At 42.5% G+C, this 14,062-nt stretch overlaps 1 protein-coding gene across 6 annotated transcripts in view; it reads right to left on the reverse strand.

The window, feature by feature from the left end:
- Positions 1 to 14,062, reverse strand: part of sec16a (SEC16 homolog A, endoplasmic reticulum export factor) — a 142,415-nt gene that overhangs the window by 54,192 nt on the left and 74,161 nt on the right. For all 6 annotated transcript variants that reach the window (XM_069889803.1, XM_069889772.1, XM_069889783.1 and 3 more), the window contains 5 exons: positions 13,924 to 14,062; positions 11,821 to 12,060; positions 8,273 to 8,370; positions 2,010 to 2,091; positions 832 to 949 (listed from right to left, as the gene is read on the reverse strand). In XM_069889803.1, coding sequence (XP_069745904.1) covers positions 832 to 949; positions 2,010 to 2,091; positions 8,273 to 8,370; positions 11,821 to 12,060; positions 13,924 to 14,062 — 677 coding nt within the window. The remainder of the gene's footprint in view (positions 1 to 831; positions 950 to 2,009; positions 2,092 to 8,272; positions 8,371 to 11,820; positions 12,061 to 13,923) is intronic.

Here is a 14,062-nt window from a genome sequence, read left to right on the forward strand (position 1 = left end):
TGAATGGGTAGGGAAAGAGAGTTAAAATCCAATGGCTATGAACAGATAAAGGACAACTGGGGGCTACCGTGACATTGGAAAATTCAATGTCGACCAGCCATTCTCAAAGTTTTTTCACCTCTGTGCCCCACCAGGACTCTGGTCAAAGTTTATGGGTCCCTTTCCCTGAGCAGAAGTCAAATTTTGGTTTCTTCTGTACTTCTCTCCTACCTACTAGATAAAAAAACAAATAAATATTTATGCTATGTGAGGTCAAAAGAAAACACTTTCACTTAGATGTGCTGTGGCCCAGGAGGAAGGGGTGCCATAGGGCCCATATTGAGAAAGGCTGATGTAGACTATCCAGTTGGAACACAAGATGCTGTTCAAGTTAATTTGCACACTTCCAATAAACATGATTAGACTTTCACAAAAATTGAAAGTCTCCACCCATCTTTGCCTGACTTAAATAGTACTGTACACATCAAAACTACGAAGCTTTTAGACATACAGCACGTTAACAGGCCATTTCGGCCAATGAGACCGTGCCACCCAATTAACCTACACCCCCAGTACGTTTCGAATGTTGGGAGGAAACTGGAGCCCCCAGGTAAAGTACAAGCAGACACGGAGAGAACGTACAAACTCCTTACAGACAGTTCAGGATTCAAATCCCAGTCCCGATCACTGACGCTGTAAAGATGTTGTGCTAACCGCTATTCCATTCATACCACCCCAATCACTGGAATGCACCACATTTTTGGAGAGTAATAAAGAGGTTCCCATGAAAAGGGGAAAACATCTCAGAAGGAGAATAAACCATGGTAAGAAATTAGTGTAACTGGAACATACCAAGCGTGTCACCCATGGTCGAGATTGTTCTCCTGTCCAAGTCTGGTCCATTGGAAAGGTTAGAGAGCACCATAGCAAGGTGGGGTCGCCAGTCTCCCCATTTCTCATCTCCACAACACTGAAATATGAAAAATGTGCAACAGAGAGACAGGTTAAAGGAAAGAAATCTCTTAACAATACAACAAGATTCCTAGTTATGTACCAAGCCTCCAAACAGGAATACAGTTAAGAACTAAGACCAGAGAAGTGGGTTGAGTAGTACAGAGGGACAACAATGGTTTCTTTGAAGACAGTTCTTAGTATTATTCGTTGTGACAAGCTAGGACTTTCCATGATACTATTTTTTTGAAGCAGACCTTGGTATGTCACACTGAGCTCAAGTATGGTGACTGACGACTTGATCACCAGAAACATCAACATGGTTCTTTTTTTTTAAATTAAACATACAGCACTATATAATAGGCCAATTTCGCCCTACAAATTAGTGCTGCCTAATTTACACCCCATTAACCTACACCCCGTGGTACGTTTTTGAATGATGGGAGGAAACTGGAGCCCCCGGAGAAAACCCACACGGACAAACTCCTTAGACAGCGTGGGATTCAAACACAGGTCTGGCCCCGATCGCTGGCGCTGGAACGGCGTTGCACCAATTGCTACGCCAACTGTGCCACCCTTCAGAAACATAGCTGCCTGATATACATGCATTTTGCAGCAGGGCTAATGTGACAAGAGAAATTGTACTAAATTTATGTAGTTAAAATAATCCAGAGAATCTAAACTCCACCCGACAGGTTTAAAACAAAATCCTGGAGGATTCTCAAACAGGTGAAAATCTTGATGTGCTCAAATGCATACATTTATAATATTTTCTTCCAAAAGTGAAATGATTGTCATCCTTAAAGGAAAACTCTTGTCCTAAATTTCTAGTTTCCTGCAGAATTGCCTGGTCTGAACCTTGGACTGCAGCCCTACAACAAATGGGGCGATTCTAATCAGGGTGGACTATCCAGCAAAGAATTAATAAAAGTTTAAAGGAGGAAGAGTTAGGAGGTAATAGATGAATTTCTTCAGATGTAGTCAATGGAATATTGCCCTAAGAAGTCATTAGATAAGTCAGTGAAGAGCAAGTTTCTTTTTAAAGAAAAATCAGGTTTGTTTGTATAAATTAGACTCACAGTGGCAGCTGCTGGCATTCGGCCCGACATCAACTGGTACACTGTCTGCAGAGGATCATTAATGGGGAGGCTATTAGCAAACCTATATACAAAAAAAAATACATATCAGACTATATATTGAGCAGTATAAGATTTAATAACAGTAAAGCATTTGGGCTTTATTATGATTACCCCTAATTTCTGGGGCAATTCATTTCTGGCTCTCCCTCTTCTCCTGGAAGGTAGCAGTCACTAAAGGGCACTATTCTGTTCCTTCACCCACCCACTTAAATTACACAATCGCACTTTGCAATACATCTTCAGTAAATTGACTAAATTTAACCCAGATAAGGAGCATCAATAGATGATTCATCTTCATGGGCCACCATCAAGCCTAACTGACTAGAGCAGTGGTTCTCAACCTTTTTCTTTCCACTCACATACCACTTTAAGTATTCCCTCTGCCATTGGTGCTCTGTGATTAGTAAGGGATTGCTTAAGGTGGTATGTGGGTGGAAAGAAAAAGTGTGAAAACCACTGTTTTAATTGTACCTAATTGACTCGTTTTGTGCACAGTTTCAGAACTCCAAAGGAAATTAGCCAATGACAATTTTTCTCAAGCAAAATATTTCAGTAACAATTGGGTCTTGAGCAGTGATTCTTAACCTTCCCTTCCCACTCACATCCCACCTTAAGCAATCCTTACTAATCACAGAGCACTGATGGCATAGGAATTACTTAAAGTGGTATGTGAGTGGAAAGAAAAAGGTTGAGAACCACTGGACTAGATTTTCAGAAATTATTCTTTTGTTTACACAGAGTTTTAAGCCTTTGACAGGGTCCCATATGGGAGGTTAGTTCAGAAGGTTATGACACTAGGTAACCATGGAGTGGTTGTAAAGTGGATTCGAAATTGGGAGAAAACAGAGTGGTAGTGGCTGGTTGCTTCTCAGACTGGAGGCCTGTGATTAGTGGTGTGTCCCAGTGATCTGTGTGGGACCATTGTTGTTTGTTATATATTATGTAGATCAGGGGTGTCAAACTCAAATTCACGGAGGGCCAAAATTAAAAACTTGGACTAAGTCGAGGGCCAAACTAAATATTTATTGAAAATTTTCAACAACATCTGCATGTTTTCTCTTCTTTCAACATACGTAATGTTAAACTTTAGGATATAACTTTAGGAGGATAATGTTACAGGTCAGGAGTAGGTAGCTCAAGTTCACCCTTTGCTTGACCTGAGGGAAACATATTTGGTCCCTGTGGAGATGTAGTCAGCATTCATAGGCTGTGTCCATTTTGGCCTGCATCAGGACTCAGCATTTCCTGCTCACTCCTCAGGCTCTAGGCCTCTATTCACCCTCGACCCACCATCCCTCTACCTGACCAGTCCTTTACCCAACCTCTACTCACCCCTCACTCCACTCGCTCTGCCTCTACCCACCCCATCCTATACACGCCCCTCTACTGCCTCTCCCCTCAACCTGTTCCTACCCGTCTCTCACCCTCTAATCACCCCTCCCCTACTCGCCCTGCCCCTTCCCTTTTACCTCTTCCCTATCCACCCCTCCTTCTACTCATCCCTCCCTCTAACTGCCCCTCGCACCACCATAGCTTCCCCTGCCCATTACTCCTCACCTACACTCTCTGCCCACCCCTGCTTACCCACCCACTCAGGCCCAGCGCGCTGCCGATCAGCCTTTGCGGACAGCCACCATCTCTCTCTTCACGTGCAGGGCCGAACCAGCCGTCCCTGGGGTCCGCGCGGGTGCAAGCGCTGAAGGCCGTGGCGACCGGGAGAAGTGCGCTCGCGCTGTGGAAGGGCCGTCCGGTGCCAGTCGCGCGGGGCTCGCGCTGCCCGGGGGCCGTGCGCAGCCTGCCATGCCCGTCGCGCCGACAGGAAATCACAGGCGCTCGCCCATCCGCCGCACCGCTCGACAGGTGGGAGAAGTGACTGGTTGTGCGGGGAGCCTTCCAACTGGCTTGCCGGCTGATGACATCGACAGACTTCTCGTGTTACAATTTCTCATGTTACAATGGGGAAGGATGTGCAATGAAGGGGGAGGATGGTGGGGGTGACATTACCAAAAAACAGCATCGGCTCTCGCTGCAGGGCGGGCCACCTCTAATACATTTTTGAAATGATCTTGCGGGCCAAATATAATTATATTGCGGGCCAAATTTGGCCCGCAGGCCAGAATTTGACATGTGTGATGTAGATAACAATGCACTGAATTGAATCAACAAGTTTGCTGATGACAAAGATGGGAGGAGTTGTGGACAGCAAGGAAGATTTTCAAAGCTTGCAGAAGGATCTGGACCAACTGGGAGAAGGGCCAAAAAAATGGCAGATGGAATTTAATGCAGACAAATGTGAGGTGATGCATTTTGGTTTTCAAACCAAGGTAGGACTCACAGTAAATGATAGGGCACTGAGGAGTGTGGAAGAGCAGAGAGATCTGGGAATACAGATACATTGTTCCCTTAATAAATCAAAGTATTGAGTGTAGGTGTTGGGATGTTATGTTGAAGTTGTTTAAATCATTGGTGAGTCCAAATTTGGAATATTGTGTGCAATTTAGGGTACCTAACTACAAGAAGGATAGCAATAAGATTGAAAGAGTGCAGAAAAGATTTATTAGAATGTTATTGGTCTTCAGGAATTGAGTTACAGGGAAAGATTAAACAGGTTAGGACTTTATTCCTTGGAGCAAAGAAGAAGGAGGGGAGATTCGATAGAGGTTTACAAGATTATGGGAGGTGTAGATCGAGTGGATGTGAATAGGCTTTTTCCATTTAGATTAGGAGAGATAAATACGAGAGTTTTAAATTGAAAAGGAAAAGGTTTTGGGGGAACATTAGGGGAAAGTACTTCACTCAGAGAGTGGTGGGAGTGTGGAAAGAGCTGCCATCTGACGTAGTGAATGCAGGGTCGATCTTGTGTTTTAAGAGTAAATTGGATAGATACATGGATGGGAGAGAGCTGGAGGGTTATGGAATGGGAGTAGGTCAAAAGGGACTAGTGAGATGATGGTTGGCACAGACCAGAAGGGCCGAATGGCCTGTTTTCTGCACTGTAGCATTCTATGGTTCACACTTCGAAGATTCTACCTCTTCATTGGAAAATAGTTGCCATAATGCTGAGAAATCCACTAGGGCATGTAGTCTATTCAGACCAGATCTTGCAGTTTAATAATTAATGTACAGCATGCATTGACTTACTAAGACTCTGGGGAAGCTGATTTAGCATCAAGCCAATCCCATGCACCATGGAGTCTTGCCGCCCCAGTGACTGAGTGAAAGCAAACTTGGGGTGAGGGAAGGGAGTAGAAGGCAAAAATGGAAGGAATGCACATGAAACAGTTTTTCATTTACCAGTTTCCAAGCAACCTGGGGTTTGCTGAAGGATACTTGACAAAGACTAAAAAGAGGTAGCTATAACTAGCTCAAAGTTTTAAAAATATTACTTATATAAGCATGGCTCAGTTCTGCCACCTTACACAACATTTTAAATTTCTACATCATTTACAGAACTGCTTTTGCAGGCTTGTCACATTATAATTACTTGGTTCACATTCTAATAGTCACGGGCAAGTGGATATGCTTAAAGTAAGAAATAAAAGAGGTAAAAGGGCAAGATATTGCATCTCCTGTAGCTGCATAGAAAAATAGCATTGGGGACAGGAGAAGTGACTGATACATAAGGAAAAGCATACGTGAGAGTTGAAGAAATGGTCTCTTCAGTGTGATGATCAGAGAGGTTAGGGGAAAAATGTGCTTGGTGCCGGAATTTCATTGAATGTGATAAAATTATGGAAGATACTCCAATTAATGTGGAGGCAGATGATGGGAAAACCTTTATTCTTGCCAGGAAGAGGTATCAAAACAGATGTACTTAAAATAGAGCATACATGCTTGAGAAATCTGTTAATGTTTGTGAAGAGGAAGTATTGGGTCTTCCAGACATTCGGCTATATGGACCTTGGAAATGGGAATGGGAAAGAAGTTGATTTTGCAGGGTTGGCAAACAAGTTTGTCGACTGTCAAGGGCCTTTAAATCTCCAAAAGGAAATGAGGACATTAGCCTGATACTTCATGAATCCAGAAGAAAGAGGAATCTGAGATACATTGTTTGACCTCTTCAAGGTAGAAATCAAGATGCCATATCACAACAATACCTTTCTTTGCCAGTAGGTTTAATAACAATGTTGAAGTTGATTCTTTGTTTGCAGGATGCTGCAGAATCAGAGATGTAGGTTAGAGCAAGAAAGGGTGATTGAGACAGTTAACGTCAAGTAAATCGATGGCTGCTCTCGATCAATTCTCAATGGGGACACTTTGGGCACCACGGCGTATTTAAGGGATGCCATGGACCGAAATCAAAATAACCACATAAGGTTGAGAATGGCTGATCTAGAGATTAACAGATCAGAAGGAACAGGAATTCTGGAACCAAAGAAAAAAATATACTTGTAGGATGAAGACAATGGCCCAAAGAAATGGCAATAGTTGCATGGATTAAAGAGGAGGAGCTCATATCAAAGAGAAGGTGCAGGAGACTGAAGCCAACTACCTACTGGATATAGTTCCAGATTGCTAGCTACTGCTGTTTTCTGTATATTAAAAGGTGCTTTTATACCCCTCAGACTGCTCTCATACTAGTTACTACTAATAACTAAACTGCATCAAAAGCATTGTGTGCCTGAACCATCTTGATATCCACCTTATAGATATTACCTTTGTTCTCTCCACTCTTCTTTTTTGCAAACAATACGTTTTGTTATTTTTCCATTTCTGAAGGATCATGAAACCCATGTTTTCCTTTCTCTCCATGCCCAACCTGCTATTTCAAGGACTGCTTTAATGTCCAATCTCCAGCATCTGAAGATCTTTGCTTTACAATTTATATAAAGGGGACTAAATTACATCTGCATGCCCCAAGGTACTCATTCCTCCACAACTCGACTAGCGACAGGCAACCAGAACACAGATTTTTACATTGTAAGAACACTGGTCTTAACCTATTCCATTGCTTTTCATGTATTTATTGAGCTTTTCTTTCAAACAGATTAATACTATTTGCCTCCAATCATATCCTTGTAGAAACTCATTTCAAATCATCACCACACTGGTTTCTCTTAAGTTCCTCAGCGGATTTTTTTTTTAAATCCTGCCCTGTTTTTATCCTCCATAGAAGTGGAAACACTGCTAGACTTACCCATCAAATGCCATCATTTTCTTTATGGCCTCAACCAAGATACAACTGAGAAAATATCAACCTATTCTTTCAGTGAATCTGTCAGCACTTTTATCAGCCTTCAGTTTTAGACAAAGATTTTATTATTGGTTTATTCTGTTTGGTTGAAAAGTCACACAGCACCAGACAGAAAAGGGAGAAGCTCAGTGTGAATTGCAAAACCCAAGAATTGATCATTGTCATCTCTGACTAGGAATTTTTTAAGATTTTAGCAAAGATCATCAGATGCAATTGTTTAAATCCCCATGAAAAGGCTTTTGATGGACTTCAGACATCAAGATATAACAAAATACTGTAATCTGAATTAATTGGGACAAAGGGAACATGTAAATCTATTTTTAGTTGATTCAGGTTTTAGATTCTGTAGGGCATAAACTATGGACAAAAGCCCCAACTTGTTTTGGGGTCAATAAACATTTCTTTGGACTTCAAGGTGATTTATATCTTATTAACTGCAACTGAGGGAACCCATTCTGATCTGTGGACCAATGTTCCCTCTAACTTTTAGTCGTCAGTGTGTGCAAAAATCTTGCATCGTGCAACTTTTTCCCCCTTGTTTCTACAAGGATATGATTGAGGCAAATAGTATTAATGTGTTTGAAAGAAAGTATGTGCCCACTGAAAGCTTGTACAAATGTAAACTTGAAAATGTTTCAAGAAATTTTTGGCACAGCCTTTCTCTCATGGCCAATAAAAATGTACTGGCATGCTTTAACATAATACAAGTACAATTGCATTCTACGAAGTAATGTATTTAGTAAAGATTTTTGTTCTATATTTTAAATTACTGTCGTTCCAGTAAATAAAACAATGAGTATTTCTTATTTTTATGTGATGCAATGTCTAAATAAATTAATAACATTAACACCCATCAATTCTCAGATTATTAATATTAAAGTTACAAAGCTAGTTGACAAACAATCCAGATGTTTAACGTGAAAATCTTCACACAAAGCAGTTTATGTACATAATTCTATTCATGCAAACACAAAAGACAACTTTGTACAATGTTAAATGGATCCCCTACCTGTTCATGACCTTTGCATGCATCCAACTGTCCATTTTGCTGGCGAGTAACAGAGCGTGACCCCACAAACCATGCTTCATTGCAGATTCCAGGGCATCCTGTAACGACACCTCAGTCAACAACTTGCCAGGATCGGTGCTCCCACAGCAAGAGTTCTGCTGTCTATACCGATCAAGATGGCGCCTCTTTGTGAGCCGTTCTGATAGGAATAATCAAATATTCCCACTCAGAACTTCTAAAAATTAAACAAAAAACCAGAAACACAAAAATCAAATTGTCCATTAATATGGGTGTTCTAAGATCACTGGCAGACCTCAGAATCAGCAGTCTTCGACAGGCCATGGGACCTTTAAATAGCCGGAGCTCGGGCAAGTACAACACCGCAGGAGTTTTAAACAGCTAGTGATCGGCCCATTTAAACTTGGTGGGAGTCGCAAAATGCAGATGCTCAGCACAATTAAACATCACAGGTGATTTAAGGGACAACACACAGACCATGTAAACACTGTGGGAACTATCAACAGTAGACCCATGGGCCTGGTAAAGAAGACCTGACCATGTGGATGCGGACATGGCGGGGGGGGGGGGGGGGGGGGGGGAGGCTACAAGTCAAGCTGAGACACTGGGACCTGAGGCTTCCGCTCCCTACCACCATCCTCCTGGCCAATGTACAGTCCTTGGAGAATGAACTTGCTGAACTCCAAGCCAGACTTTAACATCAGAGTCATCAAGGAGTGCTGTGTGATGTGCTTTACAGAAACATGGCTAAACGCAGACATTCCAGACATGGCGCTGCCACCCAAGGGCTACACCCTCCATTATGCTGAATGAACTTCAGCATCCAGAAAAACCGTGGGAGGCAGCGTTTGTATCATCATCAATTCATTGTGGTCCACGGACGTGACGGTTATGTCCCAGTCCTGCTCCCCCAATCTGGAATATCTGTTGATCAAGTGTCACCCATTCTTCCTGCTGAGGGAGTTCATCACCATCATCCTGGTCGCAGTGTACATTCAGCCCCAGGCTAACGTCAGGTTGGAGGGACTGAGCACTGTGATAAACAGCCATGAGACAGCATGTCCAGATGCCTTCTCAATCATCGTGGGACCATCTACAACTGCACTTGGTCAAGTCTGATCACCTGGCTATACTTCTACTCCCAGGGTAGAAGTAGATGCACACGACCACACCACCAATGGTGCAGACAGCGAAGATGTGGTCGAGGGAGGCAGAGGAGTATCTACAGGACTGCTTTGAATTGGTGGGATGGAACATATTCAAGAACTCATCCATAGGCCTGAATAAATATGCACAGCAGTCACCAACTTCATCAAGATCTATGTGGATGTGTGTGAACCCATGCTCAAACACTGGGTGTTCCCCAATGAGAAGCCCTGGATGAATCAGAGAATTCGCAACCTGATGAGGGTGAGAAAATGGGCACTTAATACTGGGGATAGACAGCATTTCAAGAAGTCCAGGTATGACCTGCAGAAGGCTATCTCTGAAGCAAAGTGGCAATTCTGGAGGAAGCTAAAGGCAGAGACAGATACACACCAGCTGTGGCAGGTAGAGCAGGACATTAAAGCCTACAAAGAGAGGGTGAACACGATCGATGGCTGTGATGCTTTATTACCTGATGAGCTGAACACTTTCTATGCTCGCTTTGAGAAGAACCAAACAGTGCCTACTAGAATTCCTGAAAAAGATGATGACCCTGTGATATCTGTCTCTAAGGGTGATGTCAGAATATCACTCAAGAGGGTGAACCCTTGCAAGGCATCAGGCCCTGATGGCGTACCAGGTAGGGGACTGAAAATCAGTGCTAACCAACCAGCCGGAGTGTTCATGGACATTTTCAACCTCTCACTGCTCCAGTCAGAGGTTCCCACCTGCTTCAAAAGGACAATCAATCATCCCGGTCCCCAAGAGAAGAGTGAGCTGCCTCAACAACTACCTCCCAGTAGTACTAACTTCTACAGTAATGAAATGCTTTGAGAGGCTGGTCATGGCCAGAATTAACACGTACCTCAACAAAGATCTGGGTCTGTTGCAATTTGCCCATCATTACAATCGCTCCACAGAAGATCCAATATCATTGGCTTTCCACTCAGGTCCAGATCACCTCAAAAACAGCAATTCTTACATATAGCTGCTCTTCATAGACTACAGCTCGGCCTTCAATACCTTTATTCTCTCAGTGCTGGTCAAGAAGCTACAAACTCTAGGCCTTTGTACCCCGCTCTGCAACTGGAACCTTTACTTTCTCAGCAGAAGACCACAGTGGGTATGAATTGGAAACAACATCTCCTCCTCACTGATCATCAACACAGGCGCACCCCAAGGATGTGTACTTAGCCCACTGCTCTACTTGTTATACAGCCACCACTGTGTGGCCAGGCACAATTCCAGTGCCATCTAGATATTTACCAATGACACCACAATCACAAATGGTAATGAGGAGGCCTACAGGAGAGAGATAGATCAGCTCAACCTTGCACTCAATGTCAACAAAACCAAAGAGGTGATTGTGGACTTCAGGAGGAAAACAGGAGAACGTAACCCAATCCTCATCGAGGGCTCAGTAGTGGAGACGGTCAACAACTTCAAATTCCCGGGTGTCAACATCTCTGAGGATCTGTCCCGGAGCCTCCATGTTGATTCAATCATGAAGAAAGCTCACCGGTGGCTATTCTTTGTGAGATGTCTGAAGAGATTCGGTATGTCACTGAAGACTCTTTGTAAACATGAAGAGCATTCTGGCTGGTTGCCTCACTGTCTGGTAAGGAGTCGCCAACTCTCAGGACAAGAATAAACTCCAGAGGATTGTTAACTCAGCCTGCAACATCACAGGCACCAGACTTCACTCCATCGAGGACATCGACATGGGACGGTGTCTTAAAAAAGCACATTCTATTCTCAAAGACCCTCACCATCCAGGCCATGATCTCTTCTCTCTGCTACCATCGGGGAAATAGACGAGCACTCAGCAGCACAAGGACAATTTCTTCCCCGCTGCCATCAGATTTCTGAATAATCAATGAACCAAAGACACTGCCTTACTTTTCGTGCTCTATTATTTTTATTTTATAGTAATGTTGTACGATGGTTACAATATGAATGTTTGCTCTATGATACTGCCGCAAAATATCGAATTTCATGAAAATAAATCCTGATTCTAATCACTGTTGGAGTAGCTGTTAGCACAACACCTTTACAGAGCCAGCGAATGGTATCAGACCGGGGTTTGAAACCCGTCCTGTAAGGAATTTGTACTTTGTCCCCGTGTCTGCATGGGTTTTCGCCGGGAGCTCCGGTTTCCTCCCACTGTTCAAAAACATAACCAGGGTGTAGGTTAATGGGGTGTATGGCAGCATGGATTTGTAGGGCTGAATTGTAATCGTGCTGTATATCTAAACTTTTTTTTAAATTAAATTTTAAAAATTCCCAAAGGTGCTATGTTCCCTAATCTTCCCTTCCTCCTATACTTACATTGGAACAAGTAGCATCCCAACAAGGAGGGTTGAATATCTGAATCAGAGAGTTACCTTCTTACGACCAAAGAGCAACAACTCCCGGAAACGCTCTGTGTCCTTGCTCATATGCGCTGATGCATTGCCATCAAGTAAGCTGTCAGTGAAGAGAGATGCACAGGTTTCGTCTTCTGCACGTGGAACCAGGTCATTGTTGAAGTCAATCAAATTGGCTTCATTAGGCGATTTGCCAGGAAGCCAGACAGATCGGTGCTCCCGCAGCAGGAGTTCTGCTATATCTGTACCAATCACTGTCTGTAATACACATTAATATCAATAAACTTATGAGCTTAATCTCATACATGCAAAAAGTATATTTTTTTCAGCTCACTCTTAAGAGACACACAAATGTTTAACTACACCCAGCAAGCATTTAGTATTAACATGTCAAGGAGTAGAGGGGAAATGGATATAAACTATGCACTTATTTAAAAGAAATTCAAAATTGATGACATCCCGATTTTATGATAGTAAGATTCTATGCACTGGACAAGATGATCTGCTTCAGTCATGTTGATTGAGGTATGAATATTGTTACGGGCCCAGAGGACCCCAAAACCCAGCAGCAATAGAAATTCACCAAGACAAATGGTTACTTAAAAGTAGTTTTTAATTTTATTTTAACATAAAGAAGATCAAACTAACTTATTCCTATCAACTTAACCTAGCTTACCCCCTTCTAAATCTAAGCACATGTGCACGTAATGTGTTCAAGTTCAGAAAAGTTATTTGCTTCACAGTCCAATCTCACTTTTCACTCCTCCAAGTTCACCAGTATCAGGCAATTCTTATACTGTGCACTGAATTTAACATTTATGAATTTCACCAAGCTCTGGTGTTTAAAAGTAATTGGTTAACGCTCAGGAGGTTCTTGCTGGTTGCTCATTGGACACAAACTGATTCCCTCCGATTAGCAACTTGCCAAAGAAATTTGCTCCATCAGGGTTTTCCAAATGATAACCTCTTCTTCTGCAAGTCACTACAGAGTTCCTTTTTGTTTCCCTGATTTCAGGTGAAACACTTGAGCCAGCCATTTCCTCTTGTATATCCTACATGGGTTCATCCACCTTATAGCAGATTGAACTTTAGATCCTTTAGAACTTTAAGGCAACACATCCAAAAACATAATAGGGTGCGTGGACTAAATAATGGGGCTCAAGTCACTGAAGCGGAGTTCAAACCCATAATCTTCAGGCCAGTCTCAGCTGAGAATATTGCTCGAGCAATAATTTAAAATTTTGCAGTATCTTAGGTCTGTGCACACTTCACCAAATTTAACTGTAGGCTGGATTTGACAGGTAAATTGAGAGAGTTCTTTCGCAGCCTCTATCACTCCAATGATCTAGACTGACTGACAAATCCCTAGTCTCGAGATTAAGGCAAAGCAAGCAAAATCCACAGGAGGATCATCCCTTTCAAAAAGCACCTTTAAATCTATTACATTTAGTCTTGAGGTACACCCCCTAATTACTGTGAATATACAAGTGCAAAGAAACAGTTTATTCTTGTGCATTGTTGCATAGCCTTTGAACACCATAGTCATTAGCCCCTTTTCCAGTGGCATCCCAGTTAATTGTCTGTGCAGTGTCCTGGATAGGACACCCTTTGTTTCGTTTCCACTGGGCCACCCTGAATTGGGACACTAATTGCTTTTCCACTGAACACACTCATCCCTGGGAATCGGATTGTTCTACCTTCAACTGGAAAATGGGTGACTTTCTGCTGTCCCTTTTCCACTGGCTTTATCAGCACACTGGTGTCAGCAAATGCTGGGGATATAAGATGGGGTAGAGGGGATTCATCCCCGGCATGAAATTACATCATATGACACCTGTGTTCAGAAAATGTTCTTTTTTTATAGAACCCTGCCCCAGTTAATTCCTGGGACAAGGTGCCAGTGGAAAAGGGGCTATTCATTCATGCATGGTGCATTAACTGAAGAAAGAGATACAATTTTTAGCCCCATCAATTAGGAGGATGATATAACAGTAGCTTTCTAATATAAAATATTAATACCAAGCTCATCGTTTAATAAGCATAAAAGCACAAATACAAAAAATGGAGCACTTTCGGAAGAGTGGCAGCAATTCTGGAAAGTTAATAAATATAGAAACTCACCCCATTTTGCCTGCAAAGCAGGACAATCAACTCCCACAACAAGTTGGCAGACTCCTTATCCAGAAGCTCATCATTTCTTAAGCTTTCCGTGGCTTCATTTTGAGCAAAGTTGATAACATCAATTTTATGTGTCTCTTCC

The sequence above is a fragment of the Narcine bancroftii genome, chromosome 1 (genome assembly GCF_036971445.1).
Source record: "Narcine bancroftii isolate sNarBan1 chromosome 1, sNarBan1.hap1, whole genome shotgun sequence".
NCBI lineage: Eukaryota > Metazoa > Chordata > Chondrichthyes > Torpediniformes > Narcinidae > Narcine > Narcine bancroftii.